The sequence below is a fragment of the Homalodisca vitripennis genome, chromosome 4, assembly GCF_021130785.1.
Source record: "Homalodisca vitripennis isolate AUS2020 chromosome 4, UT_GWSS_2.1, whole genome shotgun sequence".
Taxonomy (NCBI): domain Eukaryota; kingdom Metazoa; phylum Arthropoda; class Insecta; order Hemiptera; family Cicadellidae; genus Homalodisca; species Homalodisca vitripennis.
In genome coordinates, this window is record NC_060210.1 from 15,564,434 (window position 1) to 15,590,189 (window position 25,756).

The following is a 25,756-nucleotide window of genomic DNA, read 5'->3' on the forward strand; positions in this document are numbered from 1 at the left end:
GATATTGAAAGTGTTGGCCTCCTTGAACCCAGATGGCAAGTTATTGAAAAAAATTTTATGCAAGAGTAAAGGGTTTGTTTTTCAAAGAATGTTGTTGAATGTTTTGGGAGAGTTAAGGAATTTGTACCGCGGAGATTATAATTTGACTGTTGTACTGGAAAAAGGTGTTTGTTTTTAAAGACAAATGTCAAACATTCCAGTATATATAGACTAGGAAACGTCAACAATTTATTTTGTCTAAAAAAACCTCTACATGACTGAGAACGATTGAGTCCACATATCACTCTTATGGCTTTCTTCTGGAGGGTAAACAAGGCTTTAGTCTTAGTGGATTCATGGCCCCCATATGATCAAGCCATAACTCATGTAAGTGTAGAAGCACCCATAGTAAGCTGTCAGCAAAACATCTTTACTAGAAAAAAGTAGCCAATCTTCGTAAGATGAACAGACTGCTGCTTAATTTTTTAATTACTTTGTCGATGTGATTGTGAAAGGACAAATTACAATCAATTACCAGACCCAGAAAATCGGCGCTGGATTAGGACTAAGACGAAAGTCGCCAATGACTATATCAGAAGAGTTTGCACCTGTTCGAGACGATCTTAAATAGAATTCAACAAGTTTTTTGTCTTCTTTACATTTACATGAAGTTGGTTTTTTTCCAGCCATTGCAACAAAGAACTACTCTGAATAAATATATCAGTTTCTAGTCGCCCTCTGTTTCCATTGGAAATGCTGAAGGATGTGTCATCAGCAAAAAGACATAAGTTACCCATATTTACAGCTGTAGGGATATCATTCACAAATAAGAGAAAAAGTATAGGTAAGAGAACGGAACCCTGTGGCACACCTGTCAAAGTAGACAACTCCTTCGACTCGTATGTGCCCAGGCAATCCGAACTGTCAATATATGGAACAGCCATCACTTGTTTTCGGTTGAGCACAACAGATGAAACCCAATCATAAGCCTTGCCTCTAATACCGACCTGTCGGACCTTTTCAAGTAACAAATTGTGAGGTACTACATCGAACGCCTTACTTTGGTCCAAAAAACAGAGCAAAGGTGTACCTGTGATCATCAAGCGAAGAAAACAATCTCTGATACAAAATTAAATATTGCATCTGTAGTAGAAACACCCTTTCTAAACCCAAATTGTTGGTGACAGACCACCTTGTTCAATTCAAGGAAAGATTCAAGACGGATAAGAAAGAGCCTTTCCAAGACCTTAGAAAATGTGGAGAGTATAGATATTGGCCTGTAGTTTTCTGGGTCCTGATGATTTCCATTTTTAAACAAAGGCTTCACAATTGCTGTTTTGAGAGGTTGAGGAAAAACTCCAGTTTTTGGAAGGATGCATTTGTTAAATGAGCTAGAGGCACAGCCAAAAATTTCGGCACAAGGGACTTTAGAATTTTTGATGATATCCCATCTTTTCCTGAGGAGTTACTCGTGCGTAGTGATTTGATTACTTTCAAAACTTCAAATTCATCTGTTGGCGTCAAAGTACAAAGAAGGACCTACATGCTCAGATGACCTATAGCACTCTACTGATGAAGAGGGTCGTAACGAGTTCAGTCGTGTTCCGACCCGGCTAAAAAATTCATTGAAACCCTCAGACACAACACGAGGGTCTTGCTCTACAACTCCTTCCGGTGTCAAAAATGAAAATGGTTTAAAATTTTTTCTCTTTTTTCTCGGATTTAAATCATTGATAATTTGCCATGCAGCCTTTTGAATGTTGTTGGAGTTTTGATAATTTTTTTTAAAACCAATTCCGACTTTGCAGACCTAATGCTGTCCCTGAATTCTTTTTTTCAATTTTCTGTATTGCACTTTTAACGGATGATGAAAATCGAGATGCTTAGAAACAGAGTACAACAGTAACATCCTTTCTCTTAGGTTTAGAAGAGTTTGATCTAATGTTATCCTGGTAAGACCTGTGCTCTCATTTAGCCCTAACTTGCTTCTCAGTAAAGGCCAACTTGTAATAATAAGAAACTTTGTTTATGAAAAGAAAAAACTTATGCGAAATCAGAGACTATAAAAAAATCTATTCAGAGACTATAACAGAAAATATTAATCTGTATTTTACATCTGCCACGAAAACAGCATAGAATAAAAATGAAAAAGCAGGTTCTGCCTACTTTGGGTATAGAGCTTCAAGAAACATTTATTTTACTTATAACTCTCCTTCTTGTGAATTTACTTTCACACATTTTTCCTTATATGTAGGTTTTCAAATTGTGCTAAAATTGTTTTATTTTGTTGTTTTGAGATCTACTGTGTTGGTTTAAATCACTTGGAAGGGGGAGTTATTATTAAATACACAAATATTAATTACTGAAACTGCCTTTAAACTTAATTATAATATTAGAAATACCTCTTGTCTATGATAATTTATATTTTATTATTTTAAGGACATTTTCTAAAGGAATGTCCTTGATAGGTGTATGACTATAATAATGGATCAGTTGTGGACCCAATCTAAAGATAGAGTGTTTCATGCCAGAGGCCTTTCGGTTGACTTCACAAGAACAAGTCCTGGACACACATACACTGATCGTTAGATCCCATGTAGGCATGTACTGAGACCGGTTTATTCGGACAAATTTACCAGGATCCGGGCCGGGCCCGCCGCACGTCTATTGTGTTGATATACGAGATAGCTCAATCTAATAACTGTAACTTACTATTGAATGTCAGAATGAGCCATGCAGAATGCCTTTTCTGGGGCCCACCAAAGCTGAGTACGGTTCTAAACCTATAGATTGGGACAATTATGGTTTTAAACAGATTACACAAGACTTAAAATTACTATTAGTGCTTGTCTTATACTCTTTTCTATATAGTTTACCTTACGGATTAAAAAATTACCTCTAATACTATATCTAGATAAAAGTTGACCAGTCTTACAATAAAAGTAGATTAATGTCTATGAGTCCAAGAATCAATAGTGGCGATTGTTTGAGTGACGCGTGATTCGATTGTGAGGTATTCTTATCGATTGCAGAACCCGCTCAAGACGTTTCAGTGAAGACCAAGATCAGGACCGGGTGCAATTCAGAGTCCCGTTGATGTAAACTATCGTCCTTCAGAACAATAGGTGATAATATACATACATGGCCACTCAAATAGAGTATCTGAAAAGACTGGGTCCTTCCATGTAAAACAAGGTGAGATCCTGTTGATCAATAGTGCAAGTAACGACTAACTAAACCGTTAATAGAATCAACAAATCTAGGATATTATTTATAAGATTTTATTTAAAAATTAGGATATCGTTACAGTTTTGTTTTGAAAAGTTAATAGTTCATATTATTTTATGTTTGTTTAAAACACACACACACACACACACACACACACACACACACACACACACACACACACACACACTCAGGAATCCATACCAGAAGAAGAACATACACCCATGCAATTTTGATAACTTACAATTAAACATATATAAATCAATAGATTTTAAAACTAAGAAAAACTAGCAACCTATTTTAGAATTAAAATTAACATAAAACAAATTATCATACATATAAGATAGAAATACATCAACTATTGTAAAATTGAATCATCAGATAAAAAAAATAATTTCTTTAGACCAAATACCACAGAATACATTAAATCTTAATATCAAGGAGATTGTTATGCAAAGTTAGTTTACAACACCTGGAGTTATAAAGTGAATTTAGATCAGCTTGTGACTTTACGATAATGGAATTTTATTCTTTTGAATGATGGCTTAATAGGAGACTGAGAAGAAGCATTTCTCATCAAAGTTAATAAACATTTGAGTTATTAAATACAGTAATACTTTTATTATTTGTATTAAATTGGTGAATCTCGATTTTTGAATCCAAGAACAGAGAAGACATTTACTAGATGATGAACACTTGAATATTGGATGACAACCAGAACTCTCAGATCTGCAAAGATTACTACTACCAGTATTAAATCTACACTAAGCCGTCAAGGATGATTGGAAGATGAATAAGTGTCAATGGAACATACAAAGTAAAACTGGATTTGAACTCAAGTAAGATCTACCCAATTTATGATTCCAAATTTTTCAAAATTTAAACCTATTTTTGTATAAATTCAAATTTAACATGTACCTCAATTTTTCCTATGTTGGATATAATTTTTTTTATGTGCCCATGGCAGTATAATCCACGAAACCCTGTATGTGACAAATAAACTCAATAGCAATTATTGTAAATCAAACGTTTATTTATTTATATCAATAGCTAGTTAAGCAAGGGCAAAGTACGGGTTAAATAAAAATAAATAAAGCAAAAAGAATAATTTAACAATATGTTACCAATAATCTCTCTGTCATCAGTTCAGTTCCTGGTTATTTCGTCTTCTTCAGTATCCTTGGAACTAGAGTAGTTGAAAATGTTATATTTAACGAAACTTATCTCCAGGAAAAGTGGTCTTAACATGGAGCTGGTCGGCTGTCGCTGTTTTGCTCTTTTTGGTACGAATCTATAATTCTTGTCTGATACTGGTAGCAAACTTATATCTTGAGTCTATGGTAGAATCCATGGTGTTTGCAATATTATAACCATGCCTAAAGGTACAGTTTACTTATTAAAGTAGTTGGTGGGGAGGAGATTAACATGTGTAACGGAGGCACATTTCCTTAACACATGCAACAAATAGCCTTATTATTTTATTATTATTATCGGCGGCCATTTCTCGTCCAATATTTCGTACCAGTTTTTTTTTCTTTTCTTGTTTGTAAAATGATGGGAAATCTAGTCAGCCGCAGATTGTCAAGATTATTGGACTAGAACTACCATCTTGTATCGCAGGCAGTAAGGGTTCTGGCAGAAATATTAATCCATGTATTATTTATTCTCCATCGAGGCTTATATTCTCGGCGTGGTTGCTGAATGATTTAATTTGTTCTGAGAAGTCTTACAACATTCAATCAATCAATCAATCAATCAATCAATCAATTCTTTATTGTCATTAAACAACATACAACATTGTAATAGACATTGTCAAATAGGAACATAAAATATACTCTTTATGAACAGTGTAGGGGGATTGGTCAACTTACGTTTATCTTGAAGAATAGATGGCCACATAAGCTTTGATCTAAAACTTAACAGACAAATGCTCACTGTAATGACAGTATTATATTCTTTTCCATCAAATATTTTTGGAGAACGCATGTTGCAAAAGGTCACATTTTTAGCTGCGCACCTTTTTTAACCATCAACAGTATAACCTTCTGAGCGTAAGATGTAAAACGTTCATTATACTTTGTAGATAGCTTTGCCATAATATTTTCCTATAGTTGTGAGCAAAACCTTACCCAGGTGCTGAGTGCTTGTCATCAACTGCATTGAGAATGATCGATGAGTTGCTCCGGTTGTGTATCATCTATGGCTAAAACTAATCGAAAATGTTTATCCCAATTGATACATGTCTCAGAGTCCAAACTAATCCAGATTAGATAATCTATCATCGTTGCTAATGAATGAATGGTTCTTGCAATAATATTTGGAAAGCAGATAAGTGGATTCTGCATTTAATTGCCAATTAAGTACAAACGACAGACAACATTGGGCACAGAAACAATCACATGCTAATTGTTCCTATCAGGATTATAGTACCCAAGTCTACTCATGCTAGATTATGCCCTGATAATGATATATATTGTTCAGACTACTACATTATGGATATGTTTGTACAATAGATGTACAGTAAATCATAGCCTATACTGTGGCGTGTTTTAATGATTTAGCACCTTACTCTCTGCATTATTGTTACCCTTATATTATCTGCAATAGCCTATTCCTTAATATAGTGACCGTGTGTATTTATAAAATCATGTCTGATTGCTCTGTTTGAAAAAAAGCTACCGGTCAACCTAGGCATAAAATGTGTTGCTCAGACTGCAAGAAGCTATGCCATACATCATGTGTTAGTTTATCCAAAGAAGATGTGGACTATATAACTAATGAGAAGCAAATTTGGCGCTGACCATCTTGTGCTGTGAGTAGAAGGAAGAGTATGTCTTGTGAGTCACCTTGTGGCCCGGAATCTGATATTAGAACAGCTTTATCTAACGTGCTAAAAAAGCTCAATGAAGCTTCCGATGACAGTAAGCGAATTGAGTTTGAAATTAACAAATCGTTTGAGTTTCTTACTGAACAAATTAATGAACAAAACAATGTAATCAAAAGTCAAAGTGCTAGTCAGTTAGTGCTACTCAGTTAACTGAGTACCTTCAACTTATTGAAGATTTAAGGGTGAAAAATATCCAGCTTCAAAGGAAGGTTACTGATTTGGAGCTCAGGGTTGAGGACAATGGGCAATATATGCGTAGCAACACACTCGAGATTCAGGGGATTCTTGAAAGCAAAAACGAAGACGTGTACGAAGTTGTGAAGAAGGTTGCCGTTGCTCTCGATATACACATTTCGAGAGAAGCTATCGATGTCTGCCACCGTCTAAAGAAAAGAAATGATGCTGACCGTCCTGCTGGAATTATAGCTAAGTTCGTCAGACGAGAAGTTAAGCTGAAATTTCTTGAAAAAAAACGGAGAGTCAAGAGGAACCTCAACTCACGTGACGTTGGTTACACTTCGACCACTGCTAATCCAGTCTACGTGAACGAGATTCTCCGTTCTATCAAGAGGAAACTATTGGCTGCTGCTCGATCGGTGAAACATGAAAAGAATTATTCATATTTATGGGTAAGAAATGGCAAAATATTTCTGAGGAAGGCTCAGGGTGATCCCTTTATTATTGTTAGTTCAATCGAGCAAATTGAAGAACTGTAAGTAAGCACTTATTTTAGTAAAAGTAGTAAACACTAACAATCAATTGTTTGAGACAAAACTAGATTTTTTTTATATTTCATCAGAACATATCTAGTCTAAGAGAAAACTTTGATTCTTTTTTAATTTATCTTAATACTTTGCCTTCTTTGCTAGATGTAATTGTACTGACAGAAGTTTGGATACACGAATGTGAAATAAGTTTGTATTTAATTAGTGTGGTTATAACCAGTATTCAAACTAACTGTAGTGACAGCTATAGATCAGGTGGAGTGATTGTTTATGTGAGTGAGCGATATGAGGCCAGACCATCAGTTTGCATTACTATGCAAACTGGCCAGAGGGGAATTCATCAAAATTAGAGGAGTTTGACAATTTTTCTACCTTAGTAGCAACAGCTGGTAGCAGAAATGGGGATGGATTCAGCATATACCACCAAAATATAAGGAGCGTTAGACACAAGGTTTCGGATTTCTGCTTGTCGTGGGCTCGGGCCCCTGATGTAATCTGCCTCACAGAACACTGGTTGGGCGATGGGGAGTCGGTGGTAATCCCACAGTATTCATGTGTGACATCTTTCTGTCGGAAATATTCCGCTGGCGGTGGAGTGGCCATTTTGAGACACAATGACTCAACATTTGATTTCTCTGTAACACGGCTAGCCGAACTGGAAATTGAATTTTCAAATGAAGATTGCTTTGAATGCGCAATTGTAAAATTGGAGTTTAAAGTTGGTGATCAGTCTTTCTTAGACACTTCAGTAATTAATTTGGGTTGTGTCTATCGTCCTCCCTGTAAAAACAAAAACGATTTTTTGCTTAAAATGGAGCAGCTGTTGACTGGCCTATTAAGGCGAAATCAACGAACTATAATATGTGGGGACATTAACTTGAACTTTTTAGCAAGTAACGATTCTCATGTTACATTATTACGGCAAGTATTTTTCTCCTTTAACATGAGGGAAATTTTAAACCAACCGACAAGAATAACTGCAACCGGTGCATCTCTCCTAGATAATGTTTTTACAGTGATGTTCAAAGTAACATCCAATGTGAGGTGACATTTAATGGATTGTCCAATCATCATTCTCAAATTATTTATCTCACCAAATGTCTGAAGGTAGAAAGGGTCTATATTCTAAAACGAGTGTTCTCCAAGAACCAGATTCAAAATTTCAAGTCCATTCTGGCTTCAACGGATTGGTCCATTTTATCAACATTAGAGGATGTGAATTCAAAGTTTGAAACATTCATGAGTTTAATTAATAAAGCTTTTTCAGTCTCCTTCCCGTTTAAAGAGTCGAGGTCTATAAAAAGATACAATGCAACTTTTGAGTTTGATTACAAAATTAAGGAGATGGCGTCCAAAAACAGAGATCTATCAATTTTGGTTAGGGATTTTGGTGATCCAGATTTGAAACGTCTGCTCAATCGGCGTCGTACTATTCTGAGGAATCTTGTAAACTGCCGTAAACGTTTACTAACATCTAGAGCAATTTCCGATAGCGGCAACAAACAAAAGACATTTTGGGAAATTATCAAACGTGAAACTAGAGACTCGAAACCGCATGAAAATATTGCTTTGTTGAATGGAGGAGTTGTGGTTGATTCACCTGGGGAAGTTGCTAGCATATTTAATTCAGTCTTCTGTGATGTGCAACCAATTGATGGCTTGCGTTTTGATAAAGGAGCCTGTTCACGTGGAAGAGTAATCCCTCAATCTTTTTTTTACGCAAATCACACCGGATGAGATAGAAAAAAGCATCATATCAATGAAAACCAAAAAGTCTTCGGGGGTTGATGAAATGTCCGCTTGGTTGTTGAAGCAATGTTACGGTTGTTTTCTAAATCAAATGTGTATTCTGTTCAATGAATCAATTGCAGGTGGTGTTTTCCCAAATTGTTTCAAAATAGCTAAAGTTGTGCCAGTTTTTAAGAAAGGTGATCGGGAATGTGCGGACAACTACAGACCGGTGTCTCTCTTGCCTACTTTATCTAAGGTGCTGGAGAGACTCGTTTGGTCTCGTTTGACTGCCTTTTTACAGCGCCACAAGGTACTGGTCGCAAATCAGTTTGGATTTAGACAGAATCATTCAACAGCTGACGCAGTGATTTCTCTTGTTGACCAAAATTATGACCACCTAGAAAAATGCCAGGCAGCTTTAGGAATCTTTTGCGACCTTTCAAAGGCGTTCGATCGTGTAGACCATAGCATATTGTGTTCTAAGCTGGAAGGGTATGGAGTTAGAGGCGTAGCTCTCCATGGCTACAGTCGTATTTGTCTCACAGGCAGCAGTTCGTTTAAGTTGGGTTTTCGAAATCAGGTTTGATTGAGAACAAGTATGGGGTGCCGCAGGGTTCCATTCTAGGCCCATTACTTTTTATCCTCTACATTAACGATATTCATGTGTGCAGGGGGGACGTCAATTTGGTACTCTACGCGGATGATGCTACGGTTCTTCTCGGTGGCTCAGATAGTGACGTGGACCTACGAGCATCTTCTTCCCTCGTAAATATTGACAGTTGGCTCTCGAAAAATAACCTAATGTTGAATGCTAAGAAAACCACATTTATTCAGTTTCTAACAAAAAATAAGCAACACTCTGATTTGTTGATTAACATAAATGAAACTTCATTAGAACCATCTCAATCTACGTGTTTCCTGGGTGTAACCATCGATAGTAGATTGCAGTGGTCTACTCATGTATCTGGGTTGTTGGTAAACTGAGTCAAGTGTGTTTTGCATTACGAACTCTGAGTACTTTTATGGACAGAGATGGGTTGGTGACTGCTTACCACGGGTGTTTCGCTTCATTGTTGGCGTATGGGATTGAGGTCTGGGGTGGAGCCTCTCCTGCAGAACATGCATTTTTGGTCCAAAAGAGAGCTGTACGGATCATATTCAGGGTCCCAAATCTTCATTCATGCCGTGGTTTATTTAGGAATCTCAACATTCTAACAATGACATCCCTTTACATTTTTAGAGTTGTCATGTATGTGAGGAAGCATCTGTGTCAGATTCCGTCAGTGGGAAGCTCTCATGCCTACCCGACGAGGCACGGCACTTTGCTTCGCACTCCCTCACATCGATTGTCCCTGTACGAGACTAGAGTGATGCACGCGGGTGTAATTTTTTTATAATGCTCTCTCTCAAAATTTGAAGGAGGTTTGTGAGCTGACAATTTTTAAAAGGAACCTGAGGAGATACTTAATAGGAAAGGAATTTTATAGTGTAAATGAATTCCTCTCTGGCAGTGGCTTTTAAATTTTAATTTAAATAATTGTTTTTGTGTGCTTATTTCTATCTTTTGACTACTATTCAATTTGATTTTGTTGATAGCACTTTTATACTTAAGTTTAGATTTATTCTATATTGACGATTGCGATGTACTTCTGTGTACCTTATGCAATAAAAAGAATTGAATTGAAACAGCTGACACGCTCAAGGTCACTGTTGACATTGAGTCTGTTGGACTTTCTGTTGCGATCGTAGCGGTTTATAGGCTGCATTCGCACCCTATTGCATCTTTCTTGGATGAAAAAGTATCCTATAGTCTGAATCCACAGATCGGAATTTAGTTGTTACCGGGGATATGAACTTCCAGAGATCCTCGCCAGCAAAGACTCAGACGCGAGAGTTATGTCGGGGATCGTACCCCTCTGCCCGGGACGCCGGAAGGTAGGTGTGTTGCCCTCGATCAGAAGGACACACCCGGCCCTAGCAGCAAATTCCAGGATGTATTTCCTGCGGGAGTTAGTAGAGGGCATTCCCCACTCAACAGCCCTCGCGCTAAAATCTCCGCCTAAGATGATGTGCTCAGTAGTGTCAAGCACACGCTCTTCCAAACGATCGATTTTGTTACGGAAGTCCTGAATGGCCTCGTTGGGAGTGAGGTAGCAACTAAAAAACCTCACATCCCTACACTTTACCCAGGTAAAAACCGCGGCCGCATCCACGACTCCGCACCGGCGTTTCTGCATTGTTTCACGCCCAGAATGCAGCAGTACCGAGACTGTCGGGAAACCAGTACGGTATGTCCCTATTCCGATAATGTTCGCTCCATAAAAGCGTATCAACACCGTAGTCCTGGGCAACCTGGTCCAAAAAAGCATCAGCTGTTCTGGATCTCAGGAGGTTGCACTGAAGAACTCGCATCTACGAGACTTTCTTCTTCGCCTGTTCATGCTGCACTTTCCAGAACCGGGAATATGCCTCAGGGAGTTCCCGCCGAGGCCCTTATCTTTGCAGAGGAAGCAGCAGGTCTTATCGCAATCCTTCCTCTTATGGTCGTTTCCGCCACACCGAAGACAGTTCTTACTCCGGTCCGGCCCCTTGCAGTTTCTGGCTGAATGACCGTACCCGAGGCAACGGAAGCACCTCGAGACAACCACCCTCCGTCTGAGCCAGCAGTTTACCCAATCGACCTTCAGGTGCTGGAGACTCAGCAGCTTATTGGCGAACTTGTCACTTAATTCGACAACCGCCATCCACTGCTGGCTCCGGTTTGGTTTTGTCAACCATAAGGCCCGCTTCATTGGAGAGTACTGGAGGATTTCGTGGGAAGCGACCACCAGTATATTCCTTTATTCTTCTTTTAAGCGACGTCCTTAATAGTGACACCACCTAATTCCGAGGATCTGCATCTCGGGAAGTCCCACGCCGCTGGAATACCAACAAGCTGGTCGTGATGAAGTTCACCGATGTCATAGCACAGGGAACGCCAGTGGATCCTGCAGCAGCCGGCGAGGTTGGTGCTGAGGCGTTGGTAACATCTACGATGGGATTAATTGTCTCGACTTGCGACCAGTCAATGCCACGCAGGAAACCCCGGCGCGTTAGGCAACCTATTTATTGATGGACAGCAGAGATTGGAGAGCTACGAAACACCTGCCTGAGGGCAAGACGAGTCGCCACTAGAGCGGGAATACCCGCAGACAGAGTTCGTGAGACGGAGGCTTACAAGGCTGCTAAGAAAACTATTCGCTGGACCATCAACCGGAGCAAAGCTGAGATCTGGAGGAGACTGAGAGATGATGTCGATTCCGATCCTTGGGGTCTGGGTTACAAGATTGTAACTAAGAGACTCTGCGCCCACACTCCACCTTCCGTTATGGAGGGCGACACCATGGAAAGGATCGTCACATCTCTAATTCTGAAGCACCCGCTACGCTGTCAAGTCGCTTTTGGACGGGTAGAGCACTTTCCCCTCTTCAGCAACGAGGAGTTGGAAATGGCCGTTCGCTCCCTGAAGAGCAACAAAACTCCCGGCCCCGATAGAATTCCTATTGAGGCCCTCAAAAAGGTATTCCACATCAATCCCCGACTCCTGCTAAATATGTATAACGCCTGTCTGACCAATGGGATTTTTCCTTCTCCTTGGAAAATTGCCAGGCTAGTACTGATTAGGGGAAAGGTGATCCCGATACGCCGTCGTCCTACAGGCCTCTTTGTATGTTGGACACGGCAGGTAAACTTTTCAAGAAGTTGATTCGTGCCCGACTGAGTTCCGCCGTGGAAGCTGCCGGTGACTTAAAAATAAATAAATAAATAAATAAAAATAAATAAATAGTTTTTGTAATCTTTCATTTGAGCCATCTGTGGTTGGTGTAGAGTTCTTGGATAATCGTTTGATGATAAGGGCTAGTGGACTGGACAACGTTTTTTTTCTTACAGGTTAAACTAATGAAACAAATTAATTCTGTGAGTAAAAATTGTGCTGTATACAATCAAATGAAAGGATGGAACTTTTTATAATATGCCATAGTATAAAAGTTATACAGGAAAAATATAAACAGAACTGAAAACAAGATCTTTACCAGAGAAAACAAATTTAGTTTTTGACTGGTTAGGTGGATCATTACGATCCATTTATTGCTAACAATCACCCACTTAAGGACATACCTGAAATTGATTATTCGTTTTTTACAAATATCTACGACACTATGTTTAAAACAATATGAAATATTTTGAAATACCCTCCCTTAAAAATTGAAAAATGCAGCTACATGAAATACAGTATGTCCATGTCCAAGTATTGATAAGAGATGTTGACATTTACAAAATTACTGTTTACTTACAGCACAAACACACCACAATTTATATCCAGATTCTTATTTTTAAAATGGATTTTTCAAGGAATAAAAATATCAAGATAATGTTTTACTGATTTAATAATGGACAAACCAACACCCAACTACACTTGAGAGAATGGATATTGTGTTAAATAATAGATATACGAGGCAGTATGTCCATGTCCAAGTATTGATAAGAGATGTTGACATTTACAAAATTACTGTTTACTTACAGCACAAACACACCACAATTTATATCCAGATTCTTATTTTTAAAATGGATTTTTCAAGGAATAAAAATATCAAGATAATGTTTTACTGATTTAATAATGGACAAACCAACACCCAACTACACTTGAGAGAATGGATATTGTGTTAAATAATAGATATACGAGGCAGTGGCTTTTACCCTACATGTTTTATTTATATTATTCACCTTCAAGTACAGATTTATTAATAATTAATGTTCGTATAACTCATCAAAATCGTAGAACATTTCCTGCAAATAAATAAAATCTTTAACAGTTCATAGTTGATTTAACACGTAAATAAAACACTAATCAACTTTTGTGCTAATTATATTGCAATATTAACTAAGATAACAAGAATTTTGAGTTTACATGCTATATATTGACTTTAAAAGAAACTTATTAAAATATTGTCTTCTCTCTTCCCTACAACAAAACTAATCTATATCTATACAGTCAGTAATTTCTTAGACTAATGTTATTATTTACAAATTAAACATATCATACAAGAATTACAACGTAATGAACAATTCGGAATGTGCTCTCAATTTTCAACAATGAAGGATGCTAATAGGGAGGGAATACACACTATAGGGACTTGGACACCAAACATACAAATGTGTCATGTTTTAAGTATGAAATAAGCATTTCCAACATACTGTAGTAACACCTTCACAAAGCATTCTTCAAATTAATTAATAGTGAAAATAATATTATTGGAAAAACAATGTTACAGATCCAATCAAATATACACTTAAAGAACCATCAGGAGTTAACAAATATTTAATTTAAATTAAAAGAATTTAACTGCTGAAAACATTTTAAAACAGTGACCGCTGATAACAGAATACTATCATGGTTGTCTTGACGGTCCAACAGCACTTAATCAGTCGCAGACACAGTGATGGTTTTGCCCTTAGGATCGTCAAACTGGTCCATTGTTCGGATGTCCATGATCATCGTGATGCCCCATGTGAAGATGATTCCCAAGAGGAATGTGACGAATATACCTGACCAAATTGCTGGCGTGAAGAATTCCACAGCGTCAACAGCATCACCGAAAGATCTCGAGCCCATATTCAAAAAGAATGGTTGCATCTGAAAACATTTGACAATTTAGTTAGAATTGCGTACAATTTAAACACAATCCTATACAATTTTGTAAAAAACCAAAGTAGATAGATGTTTGATGACTTTTTGGACCAGAAATATTTTATACAATTGACAATATTGTGTAAAAAACATTTGTTATTATTTATATTAAACCAAGAAACAGTAAAAGAAAATATCTGACATAAGTTATGAAACACTACATTTCTGTCAAGATGTAGAACACTGACTGCCACTAGGCTTTGGAACACAACTCCAGTAGGTTAACCCGTTGTGGAGCACTGACAAAATATCTCACCATGCAGTGCATGCGATAGTGGCAATCTGCCTTAATTTTACCTCCTAATAGTTCCAATAATGTCTTGTAGACTGCGTGAATGTCATTACTAGTCTATTAAATGTTTTTAACTATGGTCTTGCTTTAGTTTTCTAAAACACGTTTATGAATATTATATAGATCAAAGTTGTATGTAGAAATTGAAGAATCAGTTCAATTTACTCTCAGCTAAGCGTTAACGATCTGTTATTTTCCTCAACAACTGCGACCAGTTTTGCATTTTGTGGTATCAGATGTGTGTATTAGGTCCTGTTAAAACAGAAATGTACTATCGTCCGAATTAGATTGGTATGTTTAGAGCGAGAGAAGTGGCCTGGACAGTGATAATGAAGATATAGTGTATATTTGTCCGCGTTGGTGTATTAATGATGCAAGTGACTTTGAATTTAGTGATACAGGTCTTGAAGATGTCCAAATTATATACAAAAATACAATTCAGTGCATTATGAGTTCAGTGTCCGAGGTCATTATGAACACCGGGCGGTTTATTGTGGCATGGTATTCTGTTCTACTGATAACATGCAAATTAATCCGCATCCGCTAAAACACGTGCGGTCATACAAATTTGTCAGCAAAAGGTTAAGATAGACTAATCTAGAACGAATCAGAACAATATTTTTTCATTACATAAAATTATTTCTAATTATATTTCAACAATTTTCTTAAGTTTATTGTTCTGGCCTCTATAAGACTAGGCCTATATTTTATAATTGTAATTTTTCTGATTTGCCTGGCTGTTATTTCTTTTCTGTTATTTAAAGATTATTACTTTCCAGTATTGGCACGACAAAGAACATGTGTACAGATCAGCAATGGCCAAGGGGCAGCAAGCGTTCAAAGCAGGGACAAAACGTAAATAGGCTTAATTTAGAATATAAAATATTTCCTATGCTCAAAATAACATACACTCAGTGTAATGTCTAATGTTAAAGTAATTTAGTAATCTGAATTGGTCGTTGTCTTGGTGGAGATGGTCGAGACAAAAGTGCAGTGTTGTGTGTTGCTGGCATATGAGAGGATGGAGTAGAGCGGTATGTTGTGAAGTATGCATTCCAATTGTTCTATCACAAGGAGCAGCACCTCAATCGCTCCAAGAAAAAATTCTTTTCACAATACATAATTAAGGTGGGTTCATCCCACTTCAATGATGATTTCAGATTAGTGTGTTTGCCATATCTTTAACTGTTTACCTCTATGGTCATGCTTGGCCTTAAGTTATAAAATTGTACACCTGAAGGAGGGTGTTCAGTGCTGTAACTAGGAGTTACTGTATTTAAAAGAAATTTGATTGTGGTAACAAATTTAATTTTTTTTTATTTTAAAAGCTTTTTATGGGGGAAGGGGGATTCTTCCTCTCATCTCCCTTAGTTACATTACTGACAGGAAAAATGTGAGTTCTAAAGTGTGTTCTCTAAAGTTGTTACACATAACAATAGCTAATGCCTATAATCCTGTTATCCTTTCAAATCGTCCATTATTAATAATGCACTTTAAACAAACATGTTTTTTTCCAAACAGGGAATACAAAAGCCCATATTTTAAACTGAACTTAGCATGACGTTTGCATATCCATCACATTTTTTGTCCTCGTATAGAGTTTAAAAGTCTATAGTCTATTTACTATAAACTTCATCTCATAACAAAATCGGTGAAACTTGCATCGTGAATTAGTTAGTATCCCCGCCTATTTACTTTATATTAATATATCATTGATGTTTATAAACTAAATTTTTAATATACATGGAAAAATTATATTACTATTCTAATATTAATATGACTAAGCCTAAGTAGGATTACAAGATTACTTAAAAGATCTATTGGTACTTTGGGATTATACCGACCACACCAGTATGAAGAACACATAAATATAAATTTATAGAAACAAACATGATAGAACGAAAAAACAACTCTTTAATTACAAACTTACAACGATTATCAATTATTGTTATTGGGGTCAGATTCCGTTATATACCTCCAACGCTTAAACTTTTTTCAATGAACTTAGAACGTTATAAAACAATATAGTTGAGTAACAGAACTAACATTCCATCAATTAACAAGCATTTCCAGGTATTGTGATCGGTATTGTTGTCACTGTTAGCCTATCTTATCTTTCTCGAGAATCCCGATTATGGCAGGCCGCACGACATCACATGATTATTTAAGTTTTTTGCACGGTACATAATTGCCTTTCCATTACAATTCAATTTATATTTCCGATCAGCCCCTCTAGAATTTGATATTTTACTGATCTCGAGGGATGTTTTTCTTTCGTTGATATCAGCACGCTGATGGCCGGAGGCACTCGCATTTTGGGTGGCGGAGTGTGCTCAAGAATAACAACAAGTTTTGTGTGTTTTTTTCAATAAAGAGTTTAGTTTTTGTTTGGTAATGTTTGTTTTTTTGAATTTTTGTGTTTGGAGAAATGTAGGGTAGTACAACAAAGCGACGCACCAACTGAATGGGCGGCGAGACTCTGCAATCATGTTATCTACTAGACCGCTCGACTTTGACCTCTGTCTGAGGATGGGGAGGGGTTTGCGATATGACAATTCCTGTTTTATATTGACGAAATATTGTTCTACGCTAATCAAGTAATCAGTAGAAGCAAAATGTCAAATAACGATTCATGTCTGGGTGTGGTCGGTATAAACCCAAAGTACCGATCTATTATTCACTTGTATCAATTGATCAATAATTTTTTTTATTTTTAGGATCCAGTCCTAGCCAGAATGTAGCCTACTTGGTTATTTAAACTTGTAATATTTTGTGAAATATCTGGTTATAGTCAGATCTACCTGAAAATCACTGAATGTCAACGTAGTGGAACCGTTTCGGAAGACGACCTTCGAGCCACTGTGGAAGGACATGTCGAGTGGTGCTGCAATCTCAATGGGACTCTTGAGAGAGATCGGAGGGTTGTTGGCGTACTGTACATCGATGGTCCGCAGGTACCAGTAGCCGTTTGTTTTGTTGTCAAAATTGAACATTACCCTGTAGTCTGGGGTGTACTTGACACTTAACTTGATGTCGAAGGCTTTAGAGTTATCTCCTGTCTGTGAAAAAACATCTTTAAGTGAGTAGGCTTTAATTACAACGATAGAACAAAACAAAACTTTTATAAATGTAGGTGTACATACAAGTTTGCCATGTATATATATATATATATAATATATATATATATATATAAACAGGGTGTATATTAGTCTGGAAACACCCAATATATCCTATTAAGAATTTAAATATAAATTTGAAACCACTTACAATCGTGATTGAGATTGGCATCTACTTTTTGGAACAATGTTTTGTTATGTCACACCAACGGGGTGACATCCTGCCGAGGGTACGTGAATATTCTTAATGGAAGCCTATACCTTTGATACATAATTTTTTAAAGGTAATAGCTACATGAATTGAATGCCACAAACCGCATCTCAAAGGAATTATTCTATCATAAAATAGAGCATTTTTTAGTATTGAAAATTATACTGATGGTTTTAACAATGTAATTTTATTATCAAGGTTTCCTTGCCACAAAAATGTGTTACACTAATTATTTAAAGCATTTTTTTAATGTTCAATTAAATAAAACAAAAATTACATTTTAAAGCAGGTTCTATTAGCAACAAATTTGCCATTTTTTATTTACAGTACAATTATGGGAAATACTTAGTTATTGATTACTTATACAAATAAAAAATAATGTATGCTGTTTAGAAAATCTTTACAACAAACGTTTTACCTGCATTTTGGTGTCAAAGCAATGTTCGCAACTGTGTTCCTTCTACGTTTGACAATGAGCCAATCTTTGACAATGATTCGACAGAGTTGCCTAACAATTTCTTCAGTTATCAAAGCAATCTCCTCTATAATCCTGTTTCCTTAGTCTTCTCCAAATTATGATGCTTACTCTATAAACATATTGGATTTTAAAAATGACCCCATAAGGAAATAATCGATTTGGTGGACAAATCCGGGATCTTGGAGGCCATTCGGATTTCTCCTCTTCTGCCAATCCATTGATGAGGAAAACCTTAAAATCCAAAATACCTCATACCTGTCTCCCATAATGGGTGGGAGCACCATACCTGCTGAAAACCATAACATACTCAAAGTATTCTCCTGAAGGCAATTTGAATAGCTGGGATTATTTCATTTTGGAGCATATTGTAGTAAAGATCGGCATTTTAAATTCCATTGATAAAAAGGGTCCAACAATTTTGTTACCTAAAATTTTTTTCCACACCATAACGTTCAGTTTTTGTGGTTGCTGTGAATGGGACTCAGTAATCCACTGTGGGTTTTCACTAGCCCAGTAACGGCAAATTGTGCCGTTAACATTGCCATTTAGGAAAAAAAGGTTGCCTCATCAGAAAATAGTTGTTGGTCAAAAATCTCTATAGTCATCACATTTTGCGCACACAAGTTCACAAAACTCAACTCTTCAGTCCGTACATCAACCTCACTTAACTGTTGGACTAAATGAACTTTAAATGGTTTGTATTTTATTAATTTTCAAAATCTTACTCACAGACATAGGGTGCATATCATGTTGCTGGAGAAGCTTTTCTGAGTCGATGTATGTGGGTCTCACTAAATGTTGCAACACATCTAGTCATGTTCTTCATCTGTTTTTTTTTTTTTTTTTTTTTTTTTTTTTTTTTTTTTTTTTTTTTTTTTTTTTTTTTTTTTTTTTTTTTTTTTTTTTTTTTTTTTTTTTTTTTTTTTTTTTTTTTATTTTTTTTTTTTTTTTTTTTTTTTTTTTTTTTTTTTTTTTTTTTTTGTTTTTTTTTTTTTTTTTTTTTTTTTTTTTTTTTTTTTTTTTTTTTTTTTTTTTTTTTTTTTTTTTTTTTTTTTTTTTTTTTTTGTTTTTTTTTTTAATTTTTTGAGTTATTTTTTTTTTTTTTTTTTTTTTTTTTATTTTTTTTTTTTTTTTTGTTTTTTTTTTTTTTTTTTTTGTTTTTTTTTTATTGAATTATTTTTTTTGTTTTTTTTTTTTTTTTTTTTTTTTTTTTTTTTTTTTTTTTTTTTTTTTTTTTTTTTTTTTTTTTTTTTTTTTTTTTTTTTTTTTTTTTTTTTTTTTTTTTTTTTTTTTTTTTTTTTTATTTTTTTTTTTTTTTTTTTTTTTTTTTTTTTTTTTTTTTTTTTTTTTTTTATTTTTTTTTTTTTTTTTTTTTTTTTTTTTTTTTTTTTTTTTTTTTTTTTTTTTTTTTTTTTTTTTTTTTTTTTTTTTTTATTTTTTTTTTTTTTTTTTTATTTTTTTTTTTTTTTTTTTTTTTTTTTTTTTTTTTTTTTTTTTTTTTTTTTTTTTTTTTTTTTTTTTTTTTTTTTTTTTTTTTTTTTTTTTTGTTTTTTTTTTTTTTTTTTTTTTTTTTTTTTTTTTTTTTTCCACCAGATTGGTATCCACCCGAACTTTGGCCGATTACGTCACCCCTGTAATTTCAAAACCTCAATAGTTTTTGATATTGTTGAAACACTTATGGGATTACCTTTCTGGGAAAGTGTCATTTAAACAAATTACAAACTTCCCGATAAGATCTTTGACGATCGCCATATCCTCGCATCATCAACAGAGTAATTCGTCTCCTTTCAGACAATTCCATTAAAATTGCCAAATAAAAACTGAACTACTGTAATTAATAAACTTGTTGACAGCAATGCTTCAGAGACCACTGATTAACTCGACAGGAATGAATGACCTTTGGTCATTTGTAATTCCCAAGCTTAGACCTTCCTAGTGAAAGCTCCATGCTCAACAAACTGAAACCGTAGTAGACCAGCATGATTATAAACACAATAATGTTTCTCATCGGCTAGTACCTTTGTCCACCTTTAAACCTTCCCTTGCTCGACTGGAAAACACAAGTACAGATTCATAAGAAATCAGAGAAAGTGACTCCTAAGTTTTTATTTCCATGTAATAAAAACTGGGCAATTGTACTAATTGAAACCACATTAAAAATAAATTGTTTATATTTATTTTTAAATGACATTTAAAAAATGGCTAAAAAATTAAGTGTAACCCATTTTATGTGGCCAGAACCATGTTAAAATTACATTGTTGAACATCAGTAAATTTTTCAATACTAAAAATGCTCTATTTTCTGATAGAATAATTCCTTTGAGATGCGGTTTTTGTGGCATATCACATCAGTAAGCTATTACCTTTTAAAATTATGTACACAAGGTATAGGCTTCCCATTAAGAAATATACACGAATACCCACGCAGACGTCCCCCGTTGGTGTGACATAACAAAACATTGTTCCAAAAAGTAGATGCCCAATCTCAAATCCCGATTGTAAGAGGTTTCAAATTTATATTTAAATTATTAAAAGGATATATTTGGGTGTTTTCCCCAGACATAATATACACCCTGATATATATATATAATATATATATATATATATATATATATATATAATATATATACCATCTCAATTGGGATGAAAATACTTTATAAAAGCTTCTGTTTTATTATATTAAAAACAAAAATCATACAAGACATATATATATATATATATATATATGAATACACTTAATTAAGACAATACGAGATAATTTTGAAAGTAATGTTTACATACAAAAAGATAAATAAGTTTACAGAAGAAAATCAGTCAAGGGCTGACTATAAATCTAAATTTGTGTGATTGACTTACTTGTCTTCTGTACATTGTTGCAGAAAGAAAGAATTGAATGAACCAATCTGGCTGCAGTATAATAAATGGCAACCACCACAGTCGAATCATGATTTTGATTAGAAATATTGAATATAACATTTGACCTATAGATATTCATTTTCTAATCATTGCCAGTTGTTTTTATTTTATTTACATACTGAGTAGGCTAATGATATCACCAATGAACAAGCAATTATTGTCTCAAAATGTATTTTTAAACATTGACCAATGTTTTAAATGGTTACAAGGTAATGCTACTTTAAATCCGAAGTGTCCAGTTTATAGTGACATGAAAACTAGAATTAAAGGTGGAAATTAAATATAAATTCTTTTGCTACAAGAGAAGTCAGAACAAACACGACGTTGCAAAAAACACGCACTTGTTCTCAAGTGCATCTTTTGAACATTCTAAATTTGGTATTATGAATATATTGAAACTCATGTACTATTTTAAATAGTTGAAATCAAACAAACTGTGAATTTTTAATGTATAAATGTTGTTTTGACAGCATCAGTACCTGGAGGAATACCATTTCAGATTAGATAAAGTAATCAATCGTAAGTAGCCTACTATGCTGCTCAAACATAGCTTAAATAAAGTTTTGTTATTTTATATAATCTGACACAATTACATTTCTTTTACATATAAAAGTATAGCTTCACTATAATCCGATTTTAAAAGCATAAAACATACTTCATTTCAACATTGTTGCTCCAAATTAATTCAAATTAAAATAATGTGTTTGGAATTTACTAATAGTAGCAAGTAGAATGACAATGTACCTGTGTTCTTTGTGGCATAAAAAGTCATACAGGTTTTCTTTGAAAATAGTAAAAAGTAAAAAAATGTTATATTGTTTTGTTTGTAATATTTTATAAATATACATAGCAAAGATAGGTTTAAGTTTCGTTAATATATTAGTTTTTAAAATTTAAAACCAGCAGAACTATATTTTATTTGAAATACCTATTACGTAATTTGGTTTGATTCAGATTCAGATAATTCTTTATTCATAGGTATTACAGCCAATACCTTGAATAGTGTCATTAACTTAAGTATTCAACATTTCTTAAAATTAGGCTAATTTTACTTTATTGCATTTATAATTCCTTAAAAGAGTATAATACTTTGATTGTTAGGTAATCCTTAAGTATTTTTTTAAACTTATTGAATGATGGTTCAGTCTTAATATGTTCTGGAATTTTGTTAACAAATTTAATTCCTGCATACTGCGGTTTCTTGCAAAAAAATGCCGAATGATGAGTGGGAATGGCAAAATCTTTACTTTGTCTGGTGTTATACTTGTGAAAATCACTATTAAATATTTGATCATGATATCTTTGTTTTAAAGATACAATTAGCCTACTTCGTAAACATAAAGGCCATAAACTGTAAGAATGTTTAATTTTGAAAAGTGTTCTTTAACTGAGGTTTTTGGTTTCAGGTTCTGAATAATTCTAAGAGTTCCTAGATCAATGGACTATTTGGATATAAGTGAACCTAAATTTCAATACGTTAAATGGCTATTAATTTTTGGGAAATAATGGATATGGTTTATAAGTGAGTAAATATTTACTTAAGCCACTTCCCATTATTTGTTGTTTTTATCAAAAGGAAAATACGTAAAAAATAAATAAAAAATTACCTTTCCATACTAATTGAGTACCAGTCGGATAATAGCCAAAATACTTGAAGTAACCTACTCAGAGAACTTATATTCTTACTATGAACTAAATAGAAAACAATGGTTTACAATGATAGTAATCTACTGAAAAGTACAATCACAACACAAAATTGTAGCCTACATTGAATATATAGAAAAACATCCGTAGCTGTAAGATAAAAGGCCGGGGCGGCAAATCACGAATTTGACGTTACCAACGTATTCTGCTCACCCTCCTGAACAAAAAATATATATAGTACTAGGGGGTGCAAATGACAAATAACATGATTTTAGGGGGTATATTCATAAGTGGTTAAGTTTCTAATGTTTTAATGTTCAGTTTGTGTCCTGTGTCTGGATAATCTGTTTACTTGCATATTATCTGCGGCCGGGACTGATAGCAGCCTGATAACGTATCTGTTATCTGAGTTCTCCGGGGCAGAGTCAGTGCTTCACAAGATATCGTGTTCAGTAGGTGAATCAACCATCCACTAGTTCGACCAACCCTAGTGAATTGTGTGTGTCTGAGTTTTTAGTAGGGCATGTAAAGAGTTTACGTTTTAACCGAAACAAAATTATTTCCTTTTTAATTGAACATGGAATTTTTAATAATGAGTGTATTTGTTCGTCGTGCAGTCGCTTCAGTTCAGTTGTTGTTTTTAAACCGGGAGACTTTGTTGTTTTGTTGCGATAGGAAAATTAGAAAAAATAGTAAGAAAAGAAGTTTTAATGTTGCAATTTTTTAAAATCCACTTTTTTGTTGCTGCTGCTCAGCTATATCCGCCAACACACTAATGGTAAGTGTTCTCTGTTATTATCCATCTATATATTTATATTTGAGTTTTTCATGATTTATTAACTTTACATAATTGCCTTTGCATTACATTTCAATTTATATTTCTGATCAGCCCTTCTAGAATCTTATATTTTACTGATAGGTACTATCTCGAAGGATGTTTTTCTTTAATTGACATCAGCGCAGGGAAGCACAAGGTGCTGCCGAAGCCCGCGCTGATGGCCGGAGGCACTCGTTTCATTTCGATAACAAGTAATTAATTTGTTGCTCAAAATTAAGAAAAACATTGTTCATTTTGATCAAAATTCTGCTCATTTCAGTATTATTTTTCATTTACGTTTGCAAAGATGGCGGCGCAACCGATGACGTCATCACGAAGTTGAATCATGGTAATTGGTCACAAAAGGTCACGTGACGCTAGACGTGGATGTAGAACATGGAGATATTACTGAATAGTTATTTAATTTTTTATGTTCTAGAACTTCGTTATTTCTCATTTCCACCCCATCAAACCTTATACTTTTTTTGTTCTATAGGACGATTCCAATAAGTTAATAACGCAAAACTCGTATTTTTCCGCTCCGGCCGTTAATATGATAATTACCAAAACATCACTCACTAGCACCATAAAACACAAAGAGAAAGAAAAGTATCAAGAGAATAAAATGATAACTTAACTTCACAATAAAGATACAATCTGTACCAGGTACAGGTTAAAGTAACAAAAAAATCTTAAATTAGGGTACCCTCAATCACATTTGGTAAACCTGTTCTCCTAGACTAAATTCTATCTAAATAATATTTGTGCACTAAATCGTTTGTCAGAGCCTAAAAACTCCTTCTGAAGTAAGAGTATAGCCTATGAAATAGTTATAAGTGGTCTTACCTAGTGTGGTAACAGTAACTATTATCCCGGATGTAAGATTATGACTTACTGTTGTTCCATTGATAGATAAAAAATAATACACTCGAGTTGGAGAACTAGGCATCTGTGAGCCAAAGAATATTTAGGAAAGTATTTTAACAAACTATTCTAATATATGAGTTTGATTTCTTACCACAACAGTAGTGTAGTTTCCTAGCCCAACATCCTTGCCCTCATAGACTAGAACAGGAGGAGAGGTTGAGTAAAACAAAGATGTAGCTTTTGCATCTTGGTACAGGGTGTATGTTGTGCTTGTGTTATTATCATCCGGACTTCTTTTCATCCTTGAAACTTCTTCTGGCTCTACCCATGATGACTGTTGACCAGAAAGAAACCCAATCACATGACTACATTTAGATAACAGCTTACTGTAAATTTCAGCAATTTTCACGTCATGTCGTCTAAGTAGCTCAGGCCTATCTTCATCAGGCTCAGCTTCTTGTAATTTTACAACCAGTACTTTACCACAGCCATCAGGTAAGTTAACAGTCTTGTCAGAGTCCACATACTCCAGGGAATAGCCAAACTCTGATAGCTGTTTGGTGGCATCAATTGGATCTTGCACAGAGGGAAGGAACTCCATATTTGCAGCGTTTTCTGTAATATACTTCAGTTGAGGGAAATATCCTTGTCCTTGTGAGTCTTTCCAACTATAATCTTCCATCGAAAGGCTTTCTTCAGAGAACACAGCAATCAAAGGAACAGGTTGCTCTCCATGCACTTTTTTCAAAACATACTGTTGAAAATCTTCACTGCTTATCCTGTGCAATGCTGGAAAAGAATTCACTCGATCACTTTTACTTGATTCCCAAAGCAATACAGGTACATTTCCACAAACTATGTTAAATAAAGAAAATATAACACAAGCCAACACCCTAGCAGAAGCCATTTTCGAGCTGAAAGACTTCTTCAGCTTTTGGTCATATGATTACAATCATGTGATCGCGCATAAGAAGATGACTACAAGAATACATGCAGCCAACACCACCACTCTATTTTACCTACATTTAAAGTACTAAAATATACATCTACACACGCTTTAATCCACATAATTTATATGTAATATTGTTAATTCTCCCTTATACTTTTGAGATTGCAGGAGGTATTATTATTAGTCTATAT

The 25,756-nt window shown here is 34.8% G+C and overlaps 1 protein-coding gene across 1 annotated transcript; it reads right to left on the reverse strand.

Moving 5' to 3' along the window:
• Positions 1–12,956: 12,956 nt before the first annotated feature.
• LOC124358983 (V-type proton ATPase subunit S1) lies at positions 12,957–25,556 on the reverse strand. The gene is made up of 3 exons (XM_046811281.1): positions 24,768–25,556; positions 17,369–17,626; positions 12,957–14,221 (listed from the first exon to the last, which is right to left on the reverse strand). The coding sequence occupies exons 1-3, from the start codon at positions 25,521–25,523 to the stop codon at positions 14,006–14,008; spliced, it is 1,230 nt and encodes a 409-aa protein (XP_046667237.1). The 5' UTR covers positions 25,524–25,556; the 3' UTR covers positions 12,957–14,005.
• Between the last annotated feature and the right edge of the window lie 200 nt (positions 25,557–25,756).